We start from the raw sequence: 26,057 nt of genomic DNA, 5'->3' as shown, positions 1-26,057 counted from the left end.
GGATTGCATCAGTTACAGTTTTTATTTTTTATTTTTTCTTTTGGGGAGTATGTGGTGTACTGCTTTGGTTTTACTGTCTTCACACTAAATGTATTATTTAAAAGTATTTTAACTTTAACTGTACCCCGACAACATTGCCTTTCTTTCTGAAATACTGCTTGCTCCTGTTATTGTTCTGGCTGTGGTGTAAAGAGACATATTAACTTTCTCCCAGACAGACAGTGAACATATTTATTGACAAATGCTGTCTCTCTCTCTCTCTCTCTCTCTCTCTCTCTCTCTCTCTCTCTCTCTCTCTCACACACACACACACACACACACACACACACACACACACACACACACACTCAGGCAAGTTCTACTTCCGTACAAATTTCCCAAGTTACAGATCTTCAGCTTACATGGATGTGGGCTGGAATGGAATGTTCTATTTTCTGATGGTTCACTGGGGGGGGGAGAGTGCATTTTGGGTAAACTTTCAAGGTTAATACCAGAATGTGGGTATGTGGGTCTCCTTTTTTTTACCCACTTTATAACAAGCTCATCTTCTAGGCAGCCTCTAGACTCAGACTATGTAACACTTGTGAATGTAGCTTAAGGATATGAAATGGCGAAAGAACATTGGCGTTCACATCTTCTATGTACTAATTTGGACACGTCATATCGATCAAATATGATTTTTGTGCTTTCGTGTGTGTTTTGTGTTTAGATCCGCTTACTAAGTATATACTTTTGCAAAATGACTGTAAACCCAAGCACATGTACATTCATACAAGTTGTTCGCCTGCCATTCAAAAACTGCAACTTACTGCATCATCACTTGTGAAAATTCATTAAAACTGGTTGCTTTTTGGGATGGGAGACCAGCTTCCCATTCCCTAAAATGAATGAAGAGCAGCCAGTTAACCTGTAGGCTGCAACAGGCCAAGTGTGGAGACTGGCGATAAACAGCAGTTTTTTCTGTGTCAGGGTGTGTGCGTGTCTGCACCTTTATGTGTGCACGCTTTAGTGTGGCAACTTCTTAACGCCCTCCCAAAATAGCTGCGGTAAAAGTCCTCCTCTGAATGCGTGTGTAAGTGTATGTACCATATGCAGACTGCAAACTGCTTGACATTGGACTTATTAAATAAACGTTCTTTCCCCTCTTCTCTCTTCCTTTTTTCAAGCCTCATCAGCACTTTTTGCCTCCTTTTCACCGTTGAAAGGAACATAAAAATGATGGGGTCAGCAGAAATTTCTTTGAGCTTATTTACAGGCTATGTTTCTCCGCTCGGCTCCTATACGTGGATCAATACAGTCTGTGTACGATATAAGGGTTACAACAGCCAACAGGAAGTCGAGGCTGTATGTGCCTGTGTTCATGTGTATGTGGCTGCTTTGTATTTGCTTATTTCTAAAGGCCACAACTAACGGCTTTTCCCAGACAACATTTCCCACACCAGTGTACATCCAATCCATAACACTAAGATTGCTGAAAAAGTCACAAATAATGAGGCTATTTCTTAATATCCCTCCCCGATAGTGTCCATACAATAACAGTAAACATAAATAACATAAAAACTGTGGACGATTGTTAGATAATGCCTTTTACTCTCAACAATTAATCCCAAAGAGGGTGTTAAAGGAATTGAGGAAAAGTTTGATGGAAACTATTCCAATAGCTTTGTGCGTTTCAAGCCCACAGTAACAATGGAGCTTCCCATACAAAGAAAAAAAAGAGCAAAATAAACACGTACACTCACAAAAAGGATGTAATACAAAGCCAGTAAGAACAGTTATACATGTGCACATCCACAGACATGCATGCAAATTGCATTAAGCTGAAAGTACAGTACTGTGGACTCATTATAGGTGGCTGTATGCAGACTGTGTCTTGTTCAATCAAACCAATAAGACCATGGCTGCCTCTCTGAGTGCAACTTCTGACAGATGGCTCTCTCAGCAATTTTCCCTTTGACTAGGACAAAGTGTGTGCGTTCCTATGCACACAAGTGCTCACAAAAAATACACTTCTTAGACTTCTCTCTTGATGGTGATTGTGTTTGAGTCGCTCATATTCAACTTTAACAATGTCATTCTCAATATTTCGCACATTGCACGCCACATGCCCTCCCTCTTCCTGTCACTTTTCTTGTCTCATCTTCTATTCCTCTCCCTTTTTCAAGGGCTGCAGGTCCACACACACTGCCAGGTTACACAGATCTGCACCTTTTCTCATTCAATAACCATAAACCAACACGTACTGCATACCCCAGGGGTGGGCAGTTTTTAGTCTTCGCTTCTAATCTGTAATGTGAAACCCATCGAGGCTTTGAATTTATGCACGTATGGCACTAATATTTTGAGAGGTACACTAAGGAAAGTTTGATGTGCAAATCCCACTTTTTCATCCATGTGTTAGCTAGTTAACAAAATTTCTGCCCATGTTTCAACTACTAATTTGACCTGCAATTGCTGGGGAAAAGTTTATCTTGATTTGTGTTTGCCAAGTGAAGTAGATCGGATGATAGCTGAATAAAAGACAGACAGATATGTCTTGATTTATTAGAGATACTCCTGCCTCAGCAGACACTATAATGACTGGCTGAGCACTAACAAGGTGTCTAACAAGGTGCGAAACAACCAGCCCTCCCTCAGTTTGATCTCTTTTGACTGACCTATCCTCCATTCTCCCTCTTTTTAAAAAAAATTCTATCCAGCTGTGGGATTTTGCAATGTTCTTGGGGTTTGGTAGAAAAAGAAGCTGCCTTGTTAAGATAAATGATCTCATAAATCTCGCAATTATCTAGATTTGTGGAGGTTTACTGAGTGAAATCAGGACTTCATTTGTTGCCGTGCAAGTTGGGAAAGAAGAAAGTAGTAATTTTGCTCTATTGCTTTTCTGACAAGCGTTAAATCCTATAAATGCTATCGATCCTGCACTGGTAAATTTTATAAGCGTCTTATCAGTTATGATGTGTTTACTAATTATGTTGTGAGCTTTTTGGATTTTAATTTTTGTGGACAAGTTTTAACATTTGTCCAAGAAATGCCCTAAACAACTGTACATTCATTCAAATTCAGAGAACAAAAGTTACTGTGAGCACACCCACCAAAAAGCAGTTAGATCTTTTTTTTTTCCACTTGCATTCTGCACAATGCCTGACCTTTACAACACATTCACTGGGAAATAAACTGCATCCATTCAGCCTGTTTTCTCGAGGCAGTTAACAAAACAGTGCCCAAAATAAATATGCTTGTATTTCAATTAAGCCACCCTCCTCATTACTGTCCCTGGTAGCTACAGCTTCTTGGACTCCCTGGAGAAAGAATCTGGATAAAACAAGACCAGCAGATTGCAGTGTGCTTTGGAGCTGCTTTGACAGATACACATTTAGTAAGAGATAAACATCTTCAGTCACTAACAGCATGGTAAGATGCAGGCAAGCATGATATTATATGTATTTTAGTTCAAGAATTTTTTTCCTTTGCAAATGTTTGCAATGCATCTCGCTATTTGTCCTCACATAGCTCGTTTTTTGCTGACTGCAGATGAAAGTTTGATTACATTTAAGTATGATTAAACATTTAAAGATGGGAAAAACAGAGAATGCGAGAGAAAGAGTACACAGCATGTAAGAGTCATGTAAAGATATGACCGAACAATGCTTGTCAACACAAAATGGACATTTGAATGTGTCGGTGTGGTAACACCAAAGACCAAATCTGTTGCCCTACGCCAGCTATAAAAAAGAGACAAGGAGTCTTTGGCATTTTTCAATTTTTAATGTGCTTCTTCATGTAAAAAGTGAAGCTGTTTAACATTACTTTGTTATGCATTTTGAATCTGGAAAATGTCATGTGTACTAACAAAGTCTCAGAAAATCCCCTGATGGAGACAAAAATGAAAGAAGGCTCATGAAGAGCAGTTCCTATTCTTAATAATAATAATAATGCTAATACATTTTATTTATGAGCGCCTTTCAAGTCACCCAAGGACACTTTACAATAGGATAAATTGTAAAGTCTTGATATAAATTAAGAGCAAGAGCTAATCCAGACAAGAAGAATCATAATGAGGAGCTGGTCAAAGTGACAACTGCACAGAATTACCATCTCCCTCTATGTATAGAAACAACTGTTTGAAATGCCAGACTTCAAGACATCCTCATTTCTGGTGAAACTACATCTTGATATTCAGACAGGAAATCTGCATAAAGGCAACGACACTGCTGCATTTACAAGAATATAAATCGTATTTAACCAACATCTGAAGTCTATACTAATACAGTATCACACAAGAAGTGAAAATTCTCACAAACAGTGGCTTTCTACAAATATACTCTCACCAGACACTTTATTAGGGACACCTGTTCTACTGCTAATAAAGGTAATCATCTAATCAGCGAGTCATATGGCAGCAAATGCATTCAGGCATATAGAAATTTGGATAAAGTTCCAACTGAGCACCAGAATGGAGAAAAAAGGTGATTTAAGTGACTTTGAATGTGGTTGTTGGCATCAGATGGGCTGGTCTACATATTTCAGAAAATACTGAGCTGCTGGGATTTCCCTGCACAGGAATCTCTAAGGTTTACAGAGTCTGATTGGACAAAGAGGAAATCTCTAGCATTCAGCAGTCCTCTGGGTGAAAATACTAAACAAGCTCAGGAAGACAACAGTAACTTAATCACTTGTTATAACCAAGGTATGCAGCAGAACATCTTGAACCTTAATGCAGAGGGGATGCATCACACTAAATCGGGCTCCACTCCCGGTAGCTAATAACAGGAAACTGAGGCTGTACACATGTGCTGTGGGATTCAGATGGTTGAGTCAGAATTTGCCGTAAAAAGCGTGAAAACACAGACATACCCGGCCTACAAATCTCCACCAATTATGTGATGTTATCATGCCAATATGGAGCAAAATATCTAAGGAATGTCTCCAGTTACTTGCTGAATCTACATCTCAAAGAATTTGAAGGCGTTCTCAAGCTGGTATTAAAAAGGTGTGACCAGCGCACCTTTATATGTGGAAATAGACATTGTTGATGACCATGAGGATGATGAAAAATTTTGTTAACTAGCTAGCTCAGCCACACGCTTTACTCAACCCTCAAACATCTGTCCGCATCACACGATTGCAGATATTTCACTTGAGAAAGAAAGCAGTGACTGAAAATTAGTTTCAACATGATTTTTTTTTTTAGTGATATTTAGAATTATGGATGCTTATAACTGAGTTTAGGACATCTATAAACCAATGTTACTTTTAGCTGTTATTATTTATTATAATTTGCATGTTTATTGAGGAATATTTACATTAACACTTTAATATCATAAGAGTAAAAGTGAAATTAAACAAATAAAATTCAGGTTCACATATTTCATCATTTTGTTTCCTCAACAAATACAGATGCAAACATCAACACCGGTTTCTCTGTACTGCCCTAAAAAAGAAATCTAATCAGATACTGCAAATACTGAGCTATGATCAGGGATTTGCGTCTCACAGTTTGTCTCTGAGTTTGTCTGTGACAGGAAAATGTCAGCTAAAATCTCATTTTCTGAGCTTTCCTTGACAGTTTGGCTCACTGGCCCTTAATAGTCAAGCAGATTTACGTAAAAGTAGCAATAAAAAACACCCTATAAGTACTTGATGGCAACGTAAGACTGGATCGATTTGTAAGAACAGAAATTTACTAAGTACAGAAACACTTTCAGACAAATGTATTCATGAGAACTCAGTACGGGGAATTTTCACTGGCAGAATCTAGGACCCTCATACTGAAGTACATACTTGAGTAAATGTACTTAAATAACTTTTTGCCCACTGAAGGAATGAGGGGAAGACAGATGTGAAGAGGACAGAAGGTACACATCCTATTCAAACCTGCTTTTAGGATGAGATTGCACCAGCTGGATGTAATCATACATGAGCAGAAAGAAAGAAGTGGACAGAGGGGGCCAAGAGAGATTGCTGCTGAATGGAGAAAAAAGGGGAGAAGGACAGGAAGCAATTGTGACAGAAACAGGAACAGAACAAAAGTGCACAGAGTGGAAGAGAGCGAGAGAGAGATGCATTTAATGGAACTGCTGAGAGACGGTCTCTTCTCACTGTGGCGCATCTTTGTTGCAGGAGAGACACTTTGAGGGAGACGGGAAAAAGGAACAGAGGGAGGAAAGATGGAGATAGAGGGTTGAAGTCAGGAGGGGTGGATGTCCTAAAGTTGGGTCCACTTTACAGAAGCACAAAAGAGTCGTTAGAGAGGGATAATGGATTAGAGGGAGTCATAAAGAGAGAAAGAGAGGAAAGGAGAAGGAGAGAGCAGGAAAATGATGATAACGTTGGCTTCCCAGCAGTATGGCACAGCAGAAACAGAGATAATGATTGAGGGAGAGACACATAGAGGAACCAAGAGACAGAATGAGGAGTGCAGACTGTGAATGCACTCACACTGAGAAAACTCAGCAGTGAGTACAGAGATTTGGGGAATGGAGAGAACTGGGGGATGCTGGGTTGAAATGCAAACGGAGAGAGTAGGGAAACAGATTTTTTTTTTCATACAGTACAGTATATGGTTCTCCAACAAAGCTCTCTCTCCTTCACACACATAGTCACATACAGATAGATACACAGCAGGGGTTGGTGGGAAAAGGGAGAAGCACAGAGAGGAAGAGAGAGATGTTTGGAGAAGCAGATGGAAAGATGAAAGCACTGATTGTGGCCTATGAGCCTGACTCTGTGTGTGCTTGTGTCTGTGTGTTTGTGTGTGTGCGTGTGCATTTTTTCATACAGTGAAAACTAATTTTGTAAGAGTGTGTGCTGTATCTGTGTGATTGCATATGCTTTTCTCACAAAAACTGTTGTAATTGAGCTATAGCAGCACTCACACTGACAGGTAACACACACACACATATGTGCAAACAACACCAAAAAACAAAACCCAAAATACCAGTCTGTTTCTCCATGGTGTTTGTTCTCCCCTACTGGTTTTTAATTATGGACACCAGAAAGTGAGAGAATGGCTGACAAAGATTTGCATAAGACAAATATTCAATTTGACAACAGAGTTTTGCTTTTGACTCTTCTACTTTAGCTCAAATTCTGCGGGCAAAACTTGGGAGTCAGGACAGGACAGAGAGGAAAAGGAGAGAAGTTTGAGGCAGACACGGGGAGACAGGAAGTTTAAAAAAGGAAACGGGACGGGGAACAGAGTAACCTGTCTATCTCAGTTTCATTGCTTCTTTTTGTCAGGATGTCCAACTTGCATAACAGAGCTTCTCTCCCTGCTGCACAGGTCAGCAGATATGCGGCCATTTACCCATTTCAATACCGACAGAGTTTATAGCAAATTTGTTCGGTCTGGCCGTTTTTGCTTTCATCTCGACGAGAGAATGTAGCCTTGGATGAAAAAAGAAAAAAAAAAGTCAGTCAAAATAAAAAGTGTTGCAGTTGTTGCAGTTCTAAAACGACATATGTTGCAGACGCTTTTTGTCTGTCATTTTATTTCTTGGCTTTCTATTTTATGCTTCCTCCCTCCTTTTTATATTTGTCTTAGTCTTAGCACTTTGAGGTTTGCTATCAAAGAAAGGGATCACTTATTAATTAATTGCATCAATACTGTATTTTTTTTTTTTAAATATTCAATGCAATTCTTTAGAGAGACTTAAACATGCTGAAAAACGAACACTTTAATTTGCCTTTGGATTTATTCTGTCTCTAATATCCCTAGAAAATTCTGTTTATTCTTTACAGGCTATAATTAGAACCACATTATTATCCTCAGTAATGACAAACACTTTAATTCCATGACATGTAAATGTGTCTATCTCACAAAAGCTTCTTCCCTTTTGAGCACGTATTGTTGTCTGCAGTTACGCTGAGTGAGGCAGGCCCTTCCGAATAATCTTTTGAGAATTTTGGTCTGATGTACTGCAACTTTCTTCTGACCATCCTCCCTGCATGTCATCCAAACTGCTGTAGGGTGTATTGTTTTCTATCATCCTGAGTTCTTGCATGTCACCCTCCCCCCTGCTCTATCTTCGCTGCCCGCCTGTAGTGGCTCATTTCAGATCTAAAACCAGGTGTACAAGACTGCAAACTAGTGCATATCCCCATCCCTCCAGGCCATGTTCTGTCCGAGGCCCTATATACAAGTCAGTCAATGCCCTGCACTAAGCTAATGTTGTCTGCTGGGCTGTCCTAATAATGTGACCTGGTAATCACTCATCCCAGCCTTGCCTCCCCCGTCCTCTTGGTTCTGAAAAATATTGGAATGACCTTCCCACCTCAGCCAGGGCTAACGTGCAACACAGCAGAAGCTGAAAATTAATCTCCTTAGGAACATTTCCCATCTTTTAAGTCATTTCCTCTCTTATATAACCTTTCCTCTGCGCTGACTGCTTACATACTTCATTCTTACCCTGGATATCTTTTTTTATTGTGTGTGTGACTGTGTGTGATCGCCTGCAAATTTACTAATTTTCCTGCACTTCCAACTTTTAGTCCCCCTTGAGGACTGCTAAAACACTTACATTATATTTGTGTTGGCAGCAAAGGAGACACCGTCTGCTGTCAGATGGATTCTGTAACTTATTTATTAATCTTTAATATCATAGACTAATTCACCTTATAGCTCCCTGTTGCTTTATGGCTTTTTGCTCTCTTTCTTCCCCTTCCTGCAGCATATCGTCAAACTATATCTGTGAACAACTGATCTTTTTTTTCCTGCAGAATTTTCTCTTTGATGTGCTGTTTTATTTGAGAAGATACTGTATTACTAGTGCATAATAAAACCAAATCCCATGATTTTATTTGTCCCTTTGATGTAGCAGTTAGGAAGTCAAGAACAAAGCAGCAGATTTCATATGATGCAGTCCCTCCCTTTGCGTCTTTATACACGCTTCCTTCTTCTGTCTCTTTCACTCTCATTGAGACCAATTAGAAATAGTTAATGGAGTACAGATATTTTTCCCCACTACATCTTCTGTACACACGCCAGACTGAGAGACCTCTGGGTGAGGTTGTAAACAAACAGTCACTTGGCTGCTGCCCTAGTGGCTCACGAGCCACAGTGAAGAACAGAATTTGTAAGGCAGACTCTTAGAAAGGAAGAAGGGGAAAAGATGAAAAAATGGAAGTGTGCAGTAAAAAAAAAAAAAAGGAGCGACCTAAAGAAAAAGTCAAAGGGAAGAAGAAAAGAAAAGAGAAAGGTTTGTAAAAATCAGTGTAATCCCTTTGCACCTCTCTGTTTCTCATCTCACCCTTGCTCCGTCTTGCAGTGAGTGACAGAGCCAAAAGCAAAATTCTGGCGTCAAGTTTGACTATTCACTCCCATCACTCATCTCCTGCTGTGGGTGTCTTTTCATCTGAATCAATTTTCCCTGGGGGTAATATTTCTAGGTGAAGCACAAAGGTCTGGGACATTATAGAGGTGCTGTGAGAAAGCTGCTGAATGAATATTCAATGTACCTGTGTGTGTGTGTGTGTGTGTGTGTGTCATGTAAAAAGTCCAGAAAAAAATCTGTAGACAGAGGAAAATATCAGGAATGGTGAAGCTTAATAGTACTTCCTGAACAATCGGTCATTTTTGATGAACTTGACTTGTTTGATGAACAACCTGACTGAGTGGTGCAAACTTCACAACCTTCATTTTCTTGGGAAGTGAAAAACATGCCACTCGTTTGACACACTCTGTCTCAGTAAGCTCTCTTATTTTCTACATACCATATCATACACAAGTGCAGGACAACCCCACTGTGGAAGAATGAGATCCTTTCTCTCTCTTCTTTTCTTTCTAACGATGCCATGACTAAAATGTTAATTACAGCTAAAAAGAGAAATGATTGTGAATATCAAACAGCAATTAGCATGTATCATCATCATCATCATTACCACCATTAGCTGCAGCACAAGATGGAGGATTATTTACCAAATGGCGAAATGCTCATCAGTTGCTTATTCAGGGCTTGAAATGTTTCACAGGCAGTGTTAAAAAAAACATTCCTCCTTAAATTTGCATAATTAATGTTGCTTAAAAAATTAACTATTGCAAGGCCCAGAGCATGACAACAAAAGAGCACTGTGCTCATTGGCAAATAGCACATATTTTGCGAGAAACCCAAGATTGAACCTGAGAATATTAAGATGCTTATCTTCAAAAGTAGCTTCTATATTCTTTATATGGATACTTTATGAAACACATGCCCTAGATGGAAAACAGACACATTCGTATGCACACACACAAATACACACTCCTAACTCTTTTGAAATTTTCTCCTTATGCTGTGCATCTGTTTCTACGCCGATGAAATTTAAATCCTTTTCCACGTGTCAATTGTCTGATCTTCACACCTGAGCACAGCCTGATGAATTCTGGAAAAATCTTCAGACCGATCACCGGGATAAGGCCATTATCTTTCCTTCAATCCATGTGGAACAAAATGTCTCCTCCTTTTTGTTCTAATTTGACTATTGTGCTATAACACGAAAAGGCAGTTCACACCTATGGTACTCAGAGGAGCTATTTTATTTTATTTTTAAATTAGATTGCTTTCACAAGCTCATTTTTTCCATCTATGCTTCCCATCCCTACCATTATTCCCCTGTTTTACCAGTGAGATAGACCCTGCAAATAAGCCATGCGAAAGACCCCATCGACCACAGCGGCCCAATGCATAAAAAACATGCTTTGTTTTAAAGGTTGCATTTGTTTTAAAGGTTGTAGATTATTAAGAGATAGGTTTTTGGGAATGTATTCTTGCAGACAGGGTTTGCCACCCTGTCAAAATAAATAAAACGGAAACTTGAACTTTCCAACATTTGGTTAACATTGTGAAAAGGTCTAATGAACTCAAACCATGACCTAATCAGATCTCATCAGTCTTGGTGCATAAACATAACTTAAGCAACAAGTGAAAACAAAATGACTAATGAATATGACTAATAGATAAATAAATAAACCATTATTCTGTTGCTGCTGAACTTGTGTTTCACCCCCTCTATCCTGCTTTCTTACCTTGTTGTACAAACGAGCCGTACACGAACCACATGGAGTTGTACAGCGTTGTTGAAGACACAGATCCCATGGGGAGCCGAGGTGGGTTGAGCCAGTTGAGCAAGTACACCAGGATGCCAACGAGGAGCACGGTGCCTGCGATGCACGCCCACAGTGACAGGTCGAAGGGTGCCAGGCAGGCAAACATGTCCACTGTGCGCTCAGCCTTGCGCAGCAGAACGCCCACAGAATAATCCATGTAGCGTGTGGTGAAGTCCACAACGCTCTCTCGCTCAGGCGTGATGGTCAAGGCAGAAAGTCCCACATCAGCTCGCTGCAAGAGGCAAAGAAGTTTGAAGTATTAAAACTGTGAAAATGTGTCAGTGAGGAAGTCAGCTGAAAAATGTGGATTCTTATAACAGCCTTAAAGTCCATCTGCGCCTTCTCATCACCTAAAATAAAGAATCGAAGGACAGCGTGCAAAAAATGTAACAGTTATCTGGAAATATCTGGCATAGAGGAAGAAAACACATGTCACAGTGATGGTAACTAGTAGTTACAATTACAGTACTTTTAAAAATGTCATAATGAACCCCCTTGTAACACCCTACTAAATTTAGATATATCTGACAGATATCAGCAAGAGATTTAAATCCATATAGGCCCTGGCTCAATTTGCACTTGTATTCTAATATGTGGCGTTTGAATCATTTACAAATGAATTAATTAATCTGTTTTCTGTCAGTATGCTTTCTGAAGCACTTAAAACCTTTCTCTTCACTTGTAAGGCTTGTTAAGAGACAACAAATGACTGCTTTAAATATGTGCAAAGATTTTAAGTTGAAAAAACAGCCGTCACTGAGTGCGTCTGCCAAGGAAAACAGGCTGAGCTTAGCTTTAATGCAGAAACAATGATGGATAATTAAAACGTTTTCAGTCCCCAGTGCTTGACTAGCAACTGCAGACATCTGCTTATACTATAATAGGGATTTAAGATGCTGCTGTGAGCGCATGCTGGTGTTTGAAATCTATACTACAGTGAGAGAGGGCACATATTATGAACTTGTTCGATAATGAGATTTTCTTTGTTGCCATAAACAACTGACTCTAGCAAGTTAGGTGAATTTGTAGGCAAACGCTGAGCCCTACAGGTACCGTACACACAGATTATGTACTTATATAGACACAGACCACATCCACATTTACATACACACACAAAAGCAAACAAAAAACTTAATTCCCACCCTCCATCCAAATTTTACAGCTCAGTGAAAAAACAAAAATGCTTAAATGTGGAGAAATTGTCACTTACACTGCGTAAGGCGAAAATTTCAGAATTCCTGTAAGATGGCTGTGGGTTGGGACAACAGTGATATGCATACAACAGTGTGTGTGTGTGTGTGTGTGTGTGTGTATAGGATGAGATGAATTGCCATGCTGACACATGTGGTCAGTCAATATGAAAACTTACAGGAAGCACTCTGGGTAATAATTATCTGGTATAATTTGGTTTTGGAGAGATAAACCTTGTAGCTGACTGATGGGGAAAACAGAATTATTTGCATGTTCAGTTTATTTGCAACTTGTGCTCATCTGTGTACACATAAATATGCATTGTGCTTGAAGCATTTCTCGGTAATTTTGTGAGCCACTGGGGGAGAGGGGCCTAGAAATGTTAAATACAAACTGCAAGTATTCAAGGTCAAGGAAAGGAGAGCCAAGTCTTACAAAATCACTCAAGCCTGACACACAGCCGAAGGAAAATAATGAAGTGATGGAATCGGAAATTTCTGAGAAAACACTGCTCAACTGAAGAAAACAAAAGACAACAATCAAAGAAAAATATATACTTGACCTAGGGTGAACAAAATGTGCATCAGGTTAATATGATTTCATCAAAGGACATCAGCAGGTATTGTGCAGATGCAGATATAAATATGAACTTGCACAAACACTTTCACGTAGTCATAAAAAGGTTGTTAAAATTAAATTAGATCTAACTGTATAAAAATGGTGCGTGTTTGGGCTGGAAATTGAAAAAAAAGTTTTTCCTGCCATTAAGAGATGATCATGGCAGAAAAACACTGTACTATTGATTTGAAAGGATCTGGTAAGATGCACACCTGTAAACCACGTTTTTTAAAATCAAACAGTTCAAGATGCGATCAAAGTGCAGCAAAACTGAAAAGCAAGCTTTGTTAGTTGAAATCAGGTAACTGACCTTGGCTATTGAAGAATATCTCATTGCTTTGCCTCGAGAGGCTCATGGGCTGCTTTTGCAATGTGCTTTGGGTCATTATCTATTTGCACTGTGAAGTGCTGTTTGATCAGTTTTGCATCATTTGGCTGAATCTGAGCAGAGACTACAGCCTTGTACACTTTACAATTCATCCTGCTACTCCTCTCTGCAGTCACATAAAAAACCCCTCTTGTTTCATTGGCTGCTATATATACATGTGGTAAGCTTTGAATCCTGAGCTGTTTATCTCGTTTCCACAGCTTTGTCTTCCATCAGTGTGCTTTAAGTTAATATTGGTTTCATGGACCCACAGAATTTTTTTACAGAGCTGTGCAGGTCTTTTTTAGATGTTTTGTGGCAAAGTTTAATCTACCCTTTCTCTTCTTGAGCGTAACCAGTGGTTTACACCTTCTTGTATTTTCATTCATGAAGGGATCTCTTGATTGTAGTCTTTGGCAATGATACGCCTACCTCCTCAAGAGTGTTCATGAATTAGAAAGACGGTGTGAAGGTGGTTTTTCATGACCAGAGAAAGACTTCTGTATTCATTCACTTCAGTTGTCATAAATGATCTTCCAGGCCTTTTGGTGTTGTAAGTGCCTTCCTTTTAAGAATGTACCAGAGATTGCCGATTTGGCTACTCGAAGTTGTCTTATTTTGTTTTTATACTCTAATGATGGACACCTTGCCTTGCTTCAATATCTCTTTGGACCTCTTGCTGAGAGTTCCAGTGAACAGCTGCCAAATGCAACTTCCACACTTTGCAACAACTGATCTTTTATCAGCTCATTGTCATGGAATAATGAAAGAACAAAATGGTTGTAATTCCCAAACGTCTAACTTTGTCAAACCCCTCGATTTATAGATAAAAGCTCCCAATTAAATCACATCTTGGTTGCTTTGTTTAAAATCTAATACGGTGGTGGACAGAGGCAAAATTACAAAAACTGCATTAATAACCAAATATTTTTGGACCTAACTCCACTCTTTCCTCCCCTTTTCCACCTTAGTGTGTGAAGTTCAAAAGAATTGTTCACTTGTGAGTAGGGATGGGTATCGAAAACCGGTTCTTGTTGAGAATCAGTTCCCACTGTTTCAATTCCTTGGAATTGTTTGCCATTTTTGCAAACGATTCCCTTATCGATTCCAGTCGCCCCGAATGACGTCACCGCGTTGCGGAGCGTCATTTACCTGGCAGGAAACACGGCGCGTAAGCGGCTCAAACGCTCAAAAGTTTACGAGAACGGATGACAACAGGGCAACTTGCAATACTTGCAAAGTAGATACTTAATTTAAGGGAGGAAACACTACGAATATGCAAAAGCATTTGCTCACAAAACACGTGATAACCTTAAATGAATGTCATGTTTTTAATTCTGCTCCGGACTCGTGAATCTCAACCCAGCAGCAGCGGTAACGTTTGCACGTCCTCTCCCGTTAATGCGGCAGGTAAATAATCAACTAACAGTGCATAATATGTTAGCGCAATCTGCCTTATTACAAAACCTGCTATTACTGTGCATTTAGGTGACCATGATGAGACAGACAGACAGAGTCTGGCTGGCTCAGATGCTGGCAGTTCTCGCTGCAGTCTACCGGTAGCGTCTCCTTTCAGGCCAGGATAGACGAATGTCACCGAGCAGTGACTAAGTTTGTGGTAAAAGGCTTGAACCAGTGTTGCCAACTCCTCAGTAAGGAAAATCGCTATTGGTTGTCCTAAAAGTTGCTAGAAGTCGCTAAATGACGTCATCGCCTAATTTGCATAATTGGTCATGCTAATCTAATTGTAACCTATGTTGTTGGAGAGAGAAATAACATCGTGGAAGAGACATAAAGTGCGTAAAAAACGTCCTAAATGCATTTAGAGTTTATTTAGAACTACAAATTAAATTTATTTTAGCAATTATTGTTTTTTTAAATGTCACAATTCCAACCCTGCTCCTTTACCTGGGCTTGGACCGGCAAAAGTGACCTGAAATAGGCACTCTGGTGGAGTTACTTTGTGTGTGTGTTTATAAGTAGTTTTAAACCTTGTGATCCACAAAACAGCATAAGAGTAAAACAGTAAAAGAAGAACTGACTGCGTTACAGCACCCACTGCTTGTTGAGAGTAAAATCGATACGCGCTTTCACGTCCTTTTTTTTAGCGACTTTTTTTCTAAAAAAAAGTCGCTAAGGGGTCTGAAAACTCGCTAAATATAGCGACAAAGTCGCTAAGTTGGAAACACTGGCTTGAACCCATTTGCCACAGCAGATGCCCCCAATTTTAGGTAAGTGAATGTGTTTAATTGTAGGCAGGGTCATTACTGGATATTCTTGTGTAATTGCTACTGAATAATTTATGTTATGCTTTGTTATTGCTACAGAAGAATATTTATTTTATTATTTTACATTTACAATTTTTTTTCCTCGGGACCCTGTGACACCCCATTGAAGAGCCGTAGGCTGGATCTCTTAAGATCTCACTGTTGGGTTTGTAAGGCCATGTTACTCCTAAATTTCTATCTTGTTCAAAGAGAAGATATAAAACAAAGTTCTAAGCTAATCAAACTTAGTGTTCTCCTTTTTTAAAAAGAATCGATAAGAGAATCGATAAAGAATCGAATCGTTAAACAGAATCGAAAATGGAATCGGAATCGTGAAAATCTTATCAATACCCATCCCTACTTGTGAGTGCAGTCACGAAAGAATAAACAGGAAAAAACAGGTAAACTCACCTTAAATGTTGAGTTTAAAACCTAAAATATTTATTTAGTCCTACCTTTGCTCAGACCTCATATTTAATAGGAAAAAAATAGTAATAAAAAAAAGTTTTAGCAAAACATAAATTATTTTAAGCATAAAAGAATGACTTGATTGCAAGAAACTAAGGTAAGCTCAGGGTTTATTATTGGCTTCCACATAACAACAGTCAATGAATATTTTAAACAATCAAAGCCACAGAGGAACAGAAAGTGCCTGTCAAATCATGAGTTATTTTCACAAGGTTCACAAGAAACACTTTCCTGTGTTGCCTTGTCTTTTAAGATGGACTCCAAGCAAAGCAACAGCAATCTTGCATGTGCTAGGAGTTTTTCAGATTTGAAATATTTATGATTATTAGTATCATCACATTTCAGTGATATTAAAAACAGAAATTCATATGTGACTACTCTAGACTTCCTGCATGTAAAAGTTCAGCTTGGTTTTATTGTGTGACTTTGTTTAATCAGCAAAAGACGGTGTGAGTATCATATGAAATATATGTATGATGTGACAAATAGTTATCAAACTCAAGCATTTACAACTAGCGCAAGATAAGCTGCCAGGTCTCCATTTATGTTTCTCTAGGATATGCTGCAAGGAACAAAACTAAAAAAACTGCTCTCACACATATAATAAGGGCACTTTGAGATATAACAGAATATTAAACAGCAATGAAACTGGTAAATTTTGAAGTATGTCAACTGAAGTCTATGTCAGTAGGGCTAAGTCATGGTCAAAGTAGTTATTTTTCAAATATGCCAATTTACTACCCTCAATCTAGAGGCCTCTCCATCTTTGGTGAACCCACATTTATAGTGTCACTATATCATCTCCACTTTTCCACTTTCCACTGAAGCAGTTCAAGTGTCTGCCAGCAGTTATAACACTTGAAGATACTTGAAGCTAGTCAAATTATTATAAAGTTGTTGTGTTTCTCTAGTATGCAAAATCACACAATATTTCATCTCTGCGCCTCCCAAATCCACTTCAGCTTACATAGTACAATTCTTTATGAATGAGTGTCTAAATGTCTCATTCCAAATTAAAGAAGTTTAAAGACATAAATCCAATGGTTACCAAGTGGGTGATGATGGAACCCATCCGAGTGTGAACTAAACCTAAGAGAGGCTGTTCTGTTCAGCAATTGATTCGTGTCTACATGCAAGCTTCTCCTCCTTCTGCAGTGATATAGTATAAGCGTGTGCATAAACAGGGAACATGTATTTGTATATGTATTTGTTTGCTCATGTGCATTTGTGTATGCAAGTGATCTTCTTACCTTGAAGACTAATTCGCCCATCAGTCCATTCCATTGACCATCAGGCTGCAAGCTGCCATATTTGTGGTCTGGAGCAACATAGATCTCATACTTAAAGCCCAGGTAGTTTGACAGAGCATCCAGGACATCGATGGAAAAGCCCTGGTACTTCTTTGGTTTCCCAAGAACATTCTCTGACACCATTACAAACGGCTCCTCCTAGAAGGCAACGAACAGTCAGCGTGTCAGTAAGTCAGTCAAGCAGCCAATCAATGCACCATTCATTCAAGCATCAAGTCCCCCATTACCCTAATAACCATGTTAGCAGCACAAAAGATCATTTTGATGGCTGCAAGCATATCTGAGAGAATCTACATTTTACATTTAAAGATAATGATACAAGCAATGCCTGAAAAGGTAAAACTATATGTTACAGGTAGGCTCTTCTCTGGGGTTTATTTTCTACTACCTACTAGAGATATTAATGCTGCAAATGTGAAAATAATCCTATGTGTTATTCTAGAAGAAATCAAAGTATGAAAGCAAGCAGACATCTTTCAGCATATGTTCATTATTTAAATTATATGCTGAAGCACCTTTTGAGTGAGTGTATGTTGACTGTAACAAGTGAAAATCATGATTAACCCCATTATTTGAAGTTCTCATCTCGGCATACTTGTATTCATTTATGGAACCAATTTATTAATTTACTGAAATGGTACCCTGTCTGACAACTTAAAGTGAATTAAAATGTTGAAGATCAATAACTGCACCCTAAATTCCAGCAGTTTTGTTTTTAACGGTTCATTCTTAAATACCATTGGGAAGCCTAAATCTCTTGTATATTGATTTCTGGCACTTGGCTCTCTGTTGAGGTTAAATGACATCCAAAAGCGTTGTCATTTTAGGCAATTAAGTGAACAAAGCACAAGGGAAAACAAGGGTTTTTTTTTAAATTTTCAAGGAAACTTTGCTTATACAAAAAATAGAAAGCAACATGAGACTTATTTTCATTTCCTACACCTTGGATTATGTGTTTTCCTTCTAGCCGTTTACCACACAATTCTTGTTTAATAAATCCTTACTGATGAGTGAAACATTGCAGACCAATGTGTCTTATTTTATGAGACTGTTTGTGTTATTGACAGGATATTGGGTGCACATTAAGCACAGACATTCAAACAGAAACATATACACACAGGGCATTCTACACATTAACTTGGCATTTTCAAATCCTTGCTAGCAGCTGCAGTTCAATAAACTATTAGACAGTGAGTGGACATGCATACCAAGTCCCTCTCTTACCACAAGCATCCATCAATTCAGGTGGGAACACCCACTAATAAAAACAGCCATACATACTGATTTTCCCCTCAACTGACACTGATTGCTTCCTTATTTGGGGGGTTCTGTAAACCTTTATAAACAAATAGACATGGTGGAGAAAAGCTGGTTGGCATTGTTCTGCAGGACAATCAAGGCAAAGTAATAGTACAAATTTCCTGATCTACAGTTAATTACACTATATAACTTTTAAACTACATTATGTGTGAAAGACAGAGTAGGTGTGGAAAACACATAACACCAGCAGTTAACGTTTTTTAAGCTTAACTTTTTTTTCCATAGCATTAATGTATTAAAGTACATTAAAGTATCAAAGAGTTATCACAAATGGCATGCATATTAACGTTAGCCATTTCACTATAAGCACTTGATTAATTGGCCAACAACAGGTGTGAGGACCTCTATAAAGCAGAAGTTTTGCAGATCTGTGTTAACAAAATAGCAAAGAAGAAAGGCATCAGCAATAGTTTTAGAGAAGTAATTCTTGCTGCCCATCAATCTGGGAAAGGTTATATGATCCAAACAATTTCACATCTATTATTCTATAGTAAGAAGAATTATTCACAAGTGGAAAACTTTCAAGACAGATGCTAATCTTCCAATGAGTAGATATGGAGTGGAGCCTAAGGTCGGACTATGCGATGCTACTAGTAATGCAGTTAACGTGTTACAAACGTAAGGTCATAGAAAAAGAAAAATACTGAATAAGTATGGCTTGTTTGGAAAGGGCTGCAATGGCAGCACAGGTTTGGTTTACAGAGATACATTCAAACCACAAAACTTCGGGAATATTGTTCATTACACAGATGAGACCAAAGTGCAGATGTTTGGGCATTTGGTGAAAACCAAACACGACATATCAGCACAAACAGCTCATAACACCTGTCAAGCACAGAGGCGAAGGGGGGAAGATTTGGGCTTCTTCTACAGTGATCATAATCAAAGTATTCTAGAACCAAATATGAGGCCATGTTGGAAAAAAATCAAAATATTGCAATCACCCAAAGTCTACACTTCAACCCAATTGAAATGCTGTGGCACAACCTCAAGAGTGCTGTGCATAAATGAATGCCTGCAAACCTCAAGGATCTAAAGAAGGTGTCCACCAGAAATCCTCCACAATAATGTGAAGAAAAAGCTATTGAATCATGAGGTGTACTTGTGAAAGTGTGTACTTTCTTTTAGTCATGACTGTGTTTTATCTTATCTTATCTCATCTTATCTTAGCTCTGAGAGAATTAATACACTTGTGGGTATGCAACTGATATTTTTTTTCACTTGCAAAATAATGAGACTATCTAAAAGTCAACAAAGAGTCATGTAACCATCTGAACATTGCGCTGTTTAGTCTGATTTTAAACTGTTGGGCTGTATTTCTCGAGTTGCTTTTCTTTCTCTGCTTTTTTCCTTACAGCCCCTTTGTTTCTCTTGCCACTTACCAGCTGACATATAACACTTTGCATCTTTCCAGGGTGCAATGTCTGTAGATTCTAGTTTTCCCTGAACATATGTCTAGAATACCTCATCTTCCCACATCCATCAAGCTACAATACTCCCACTTGTCACCATGCAGTATATAATCTCACGTCCCTTGAAGTTACTGTTCCCATGTCTCATTTCCATCATTTCCCCTAACTTTCCTCAAGACTAATTCCTGTAACTGGAAATGTTCCTCTTATTCTTTTTGGAAAAAAAATACCAGAAACAGGAATTGCTCCCTCCACAAAAACTAAGTAATACCACTTGAAGTTCCCTCTAGGGAATGCTAGTTTTGACAGAGTCATGTGGTAAGTTGTGCCACTGTGATCATTTCCAAAACACTCTGAGAAATCTATGTGTACCGTAAAAGTAAAATCTATTTTGAAAGGCCCAGACAGCGCCTGCAGTAGATTAGATTTTATATTGTGTGATAATGATTTTTCTCTCAGTTTCAGTTTGGTAAAGAAAGACGATATAAAGTTCAGAACAACAGAAAAGCAATTCAAATTGAGACGCAAAGAAAAATGTACACTAAATTCATATTTAGTGTACAAGACAGTGGACAAGTTTTTTTTCTTTAGAGAGCTCTTTTTTTATATAGGAATTTTAATAATTATGTTTTCATTAGTGTATAGACAATCATCTGTATCGATAGAGCACTGTCACATTCTCCATGGTCGACCATATTTATTCTCCAAGAACAGAAAAACCAAACAGGCTCTATCAGCAGGCTTTTACATTTTGAGTTTGCATTCACTTAAGGCTCTTCTAAGCACTCAGAAAAAGATGGGTAAGCAGTTGGTTGCAATCTCCAACCTCATCATTAGACTGAATCCTACAGATGGTCCCTTTAAAATACATTTTATTGTTAGATGGACTATCAAATGAAAGTAAAGGAACAACTGTCAAATTGTAAACATCATTTAATTTGATTGCTAATTCATCAATCTTCAGTGATCGATATCATTAGCCACCTTGCAAAACAAATGTGGCATTAATTACACTTGTGGTTACTGTGTGTCTTATCTTCCTTCAAAGTAAAACTTTACTTTTTATTCAGAGAGAACATTGTGAGCTCTCTTCATTATCTCCAAAAATATGAACTCAAGTTAAAAAGGGACATATTTTGCCTTTGGCTGCATATTTGGGCTACTGTAGCTAAATCCACAGCTTGCTACTTAAATCAGAGAAATGTGCACCCTCGCATAAAAAAGGACAAGACCACTACATATGATGAAAAGAAGAAAGCCATGCTGATATTAAACAATTTAATTTAGAAACATATATAAGACAGTAATTTTAGATTGTTAGGCCAGCTAACTATATAGTCTTACATATAGTATAAAGAAAACCACATTTTGATAACTGCTTAAAGCGCTTAAACTATATTTTTTAGTTTTAAAACATCGTTTTTGGCTAATTGTGTCACTTGTGCCCAAAAGTTTTTCTACTCCTGACTCTATATTATAAAGCAGGATTTATTCTTATCCAGCTAACTTCACTGTTAACCCGAGTTTTCAGTACCCTGAAATTGGGTCACTTCTTACTTCTAACATATGTTGCAAAACTAACGTGCTGTAGAGCAGGTTATGAAATCCTACTGACCAAATAGCATCACCGTTCCTGCAAGATCCTTCTGTGCATGGATAGCAGGAGGTACAAGTGTCTGAAGTTTTCTAATAATGTCTAATGTCTTTGTGTTTCCCCAGTGAGCATCAGTGTTAAATGCAGATTGAAATATGCCAGACTTTAATATACTATATAGTATTTAATATAGTAGCTCTTCTCCAGTCTTACTGAACAAAACCCATGCAGTACATTTAATACTAAACTACTGTACATGGCTTTTCCTCCCATCCGTAAGTGCCTGCACACTTATGGGTCATAACCGCAACAATTTACACATGGAAAGATCTGGGAATGCACATGGACATTTCACACCCTTTCTAGGCTTTTCTGCTAGTAGGCCGACAAGGGGGATGAGGCATTTTGGGTAAAACATAAACATTTTTACACAGGCAGAGCTACAGAACAGGAAGAGCAACACAAACTTAAAAGTGTGCAAACAATACACCTTCTCACATTACTAGAGATACTCCTTCCCAAAAATGAGAAGAGGGACAATATTCACAGCCCATATCCTTTTTGCCTTTAAGGATGATGAAAATCAAAGACTGAAAAAAATGTATGAAAAGATCAGTAAAAAGGGATAGCCACAAAGATGTCTAGCATTATCGCTTTTTTCCCTCTGTTTCTCACTTCAAAGGGGGGATATGAAGAATTTATAGCTGTGAATCTTTAAAGCACTCAAGGGATATACTCAAATCGATGCTGCGGGCGAGGCAGATAGAGCTGGAAAGCCAGAGTCCCACCACCATCAAGACTCCATCACATAGTTGTCAAATGTCAAAATGAAGGCTAATGAAATTATGATAGCTTGGTCCATTAGTGAGCTCACCGTGGTAGGTATTCTTCGGCTTTTATGATCCCCATCTTTACTCCTAACACTGTCTGATAAACAGTTTTTTTTTCATGCCCTCACATAAGCTCTTAAGCTGTCCCTAGATCCATTCCCATATATATAAAGTGGAATGATTGGCACAAAAATAGACAAAAGGACAGATTTATAAAGGAGCAAAAGTTTGAAATGCCAAATTAATACAGTCTCTCCTGATTCTTCAAGATGAACAAAATAGAAAAGTTGTATAAAGACTGAAATCGGTCTTCTTTGTCTTTGGACAATTGGAAATCTTGTCATAATCGAAGAACAGACACACGCACAGATTAACAAACTGACCAGTTAAACTCACCAGAACAGTGACAACTCGTAGCACAACTCCCCTCATGTTGTTTTCCAATTTTCTGTCTGTCAGAGTGCCATTCAATCCATGAACTGGGTCCCATGTGGCTAGCTGTAATGTACACAAACAAAAACACACAGAAACACACCAAACAGTTAGTTACACAGAAATCTGAAACATAAGACTGGTTAATTCCTCAGTAAGAACAAAAACTTAGCGATTCATCAATCACATGCTTGGATTTATCCAAACACTGCAATGTAAGTATCACTGATATCATTGAAATCCAAAAAGGCTGGTTGTTTAACAGAGCCACATCAGAATGGAGCTAGATTTCAGTGTTTTTTCACATTCTTTTAAATATTCAAAATAAACTGTAAGCTTGCAGTGTTTTAACCACCTTTATTTAACAGTGTGTTAAGTTATTGTTTTGAACAAAATGATCATTATCTCTGGTGCACTACGGTAGTTCCAGCACTTTGGTAGCTTATTTCCAGCCCAGATGGACTCACACGCAATGCCAGAATACACAGTTGTAATGGTGACACACTTCATCAAACATAAAAGAGAACAAACTTCTTTCATTATATATATATATATATATATATATATATATATATATATATATGTCAAGCTGTAAAAATGTAATTGGCCACACAAAGGTTTCCTTTCTTAAACGCAGCTCAATTTCTTGAAAGTTCACCCGAAAGAAAAGTACAATTCACAAAATAGTGTGTCCCTTAAATACTTGTGTAATGAGCAATAAAACAAGAAAATAGTCTTCTAGTCTCACCTTAAAAGTAAACAGGCTTTTTGTCTTTACGGAGACCAACCATAAAAACGAAAAGCCTGTTCATCTACCTGATTTTTGTCAACACATGGAGGTGCTTAAGAGTTCGACAAGTTCAGCTTCACCTAAGTTTTCCTACGTTTATTTTTTATTTCCACAAAATTTTATTTTTTTCATTTTGTTCCAAACATTTACTGAACATCTTTTTTTGTACACTGGGTGCAGTTAGTACTGAGCATCATGAATATTGCACTCTAATCTATTTCTGGAAATTAAAAAGAGTCAATTAAGCAAAATAAGGATTTCGACTAACTAATCTATGGGTGACCAACCAGAATGTCCCAATTAAAAAACCTTCTTGTAAACCACCAATCAGGCATATTCACATTTCAGCTACACATTTGGCTCATCTAACTTTTATGTCTTATGTTTTGACGGTTCCCATTCCATATTCCTGCTAATCGCCAAAAAACCCTTGATCAAATTTCTCTAGAATGTATAGTTTACAATCTGCAGTTCACCCCCAAGTGCATGATGCATAATGTGAAAAATGACAAACACAAGGCTTATATGATTGCTTCAGCATGATATCCCATATCATTACAAAATCTGACTTAACTGAGCACTGAATTAATTACCTTCTGAATTACGTAGGACCCCAACATAATCATAAACAGCACATAATATACTGCTTTAACTCCCAGTATACAAGATTTCATCTATTTCCTTCTGACCCAGACTTCTATCAAATTGCATCATAAACACCCAGTGTTTTTTTTTTCTCTTCCTCTGGACCAAATTATTAAATCTGCCTGATGTTTTCAATAAAATATTGTTTTTGGCTTCAAAGATCAGACTAGTCTGTTTTCCCTGTGGAGATAGAGGCAGTAGGAAAAAAAACAGGGGGAAAAAACTGTTTTTTGTGTATCACAAGCACACTATGATACACACAAAACTGCATGCGATGATTTGTATTTAAAAGAAAACACAAACACATCAGAGAAGCAGAGGACACAGTGCAGAGGGAAATACGGGATTATCCATTTTTCTAAAGCCAGAAGTTACTGTTGGATATACAGTTTTCTGCCAATTCTGATCAATTCCCTTTTGGGACCAGTACTTATGGTAAAGCTTCTCTAAAATTGTGGCTTTTTCCATGCCCTGCTACATCCTGTTTGAAGTTTTTTTTTTTTTTTTCAAAATCAAAGCCAACAGTTTAAATCACTCCTCGTGTAATGATTTTTGTAGACACGGATCATGTGTGTGAGTTAATTCTAGATTTGCCATTAGAAGCCGGTGCTGTATTATAACTACTTTTTGACTTATTCTTGTGGTGTTTCTCCCATGACTTTTTTTTTTTGCCCTCTTAGTTCCTGTCTGTCTGTGGTTGTGTCTTTCTTCACCTCTGGTAAAAGTGCGAAAAGTTATACCCACTCTACCACCAACTAAGTCATTATGTTTGTTTTCCCTTTATATTGTTGCTGCGTTATATCAAAGATTCAGATGAACCACCATGCATGGAGTGTTTCACACCAAATCCAGCAGCCTGAGAAAAGAAGAAGGCCAGGGACTAGTGAGTGTCAGAACCACTGTCCAGGATGAGACAACAAACATCAGTGAGTACATCAGAAAGATGGCCACAACCGACCGCATGTTTAGTGAATAGCTCAGACAGCAGAAACACAAGAAAGAAGAGGAGCAAGGCCCCTGCACGGTGTGTATCATTGGCAGATAGAGGAAGTGGCTAACATCCAGAAGTCCGACCAGTGGCTGGACAAAGCTGGACTGAAAGACAGCACAGAGGCACTAATCATGGCAGCGCAGGAACAAGCTCTGAGCACAAGATCCATAGAGGCTGGGGTCTATCACATCAGGCAAGACCACTGGTGCAGGGGCTGTGTAAAGACGCCCCGAGACAATCCAGCATATAAGAAAAGGGTGCAAGATGCTAGCAGGCAGGGCATACATGGAACGCCATAACCAAGTGCTCGTATTGTATACAGGAACATCTGTGCCAAGCATAGCCTGGAAGATCCGATGTCAAAATAGGAGATGCGTCCTAGGGTGGTAGAGAATGACCGAGCTAAGATCCTGTGGGACTTCCAGATGCAGACAGACAAACTGATGATGGCTAATCAACCGATAGTAATGGTGGTGGACAAGCAGAGGAAGACGGCTGTAGTGATAGATGTAGCGATACCGAATGACAGCAACATCAGGAAGAAGGAACACGAGAAGCTGTAAAAGTGCTAGAAGCTCAGAAAAGAACTGGAGACGATGTGGAGGGTGAAGGTAACAGTGGTCCCAGTGGTAATCGGAGCACTCGGTGCAGTGACCCCCCAAGCTGTGCGAGTGGCTCCAGTAGATCCCAGGGACAACATCTGAGATCTCTGTCCAGAAGAGCGCAGTCCTAGGTACAG

At 38.6% G+C, this 26,057-nt stretch overlaps 1 protein-coding gene across 1 annotated transcript in view; it reads right to left on the bottom strand.

Moving 5' to 3' along the window:
* grid2 (glutamate receptor, ionotropic, delta 2) overlaps positions 1-26,057 on the bottom strand; it is a 543,519-nt gene that overhangs the window by 82,888 nt on the left and 434,574 nt on the right. Inside the window, exons 9-11 of the mRNA XM_085368399.1 lie at positions 22,857-22,958; positions 17,245-17,442; positions 11,003-11,315 (exon numbers count right to left, since the gene is read on the bottom strand). Of these exons, the coding sequence (XP_085224525.1) occupies positions 11,003-11,315; positions 17,245-17,442; positions 22,857-22,958 (613 nt within the window). The remainder of the gene's footprint in view (positions 1-11,002; positions 11,316-17,244; positions 17,443-22,856; positions 22,959-26,057) is intronic.

This window comes from Diplotaxodon limnothrissa, linkage group LG12, assembly GCF_057381915.1.
Source record: "Diplotaxodon limnothrissa isolate DT_005_m linkage group LG12, D_limnothrissa_male_GT1.1, whole genome shotgun sequence".
NCBI classification, from domain to species: domain Eukaryota; kingdom Metazoa; phylum Chordata; class Actinopteri; order Cichliformes; family Cichlidae; genus Diplotaxodon; species Diplotaxodon limnothrissa.
The sequence above is the reverse complement of the archived record's forward strand: the minus strand, read 5'-3'. Positions and strand labels throughout refer to the sequence as shown.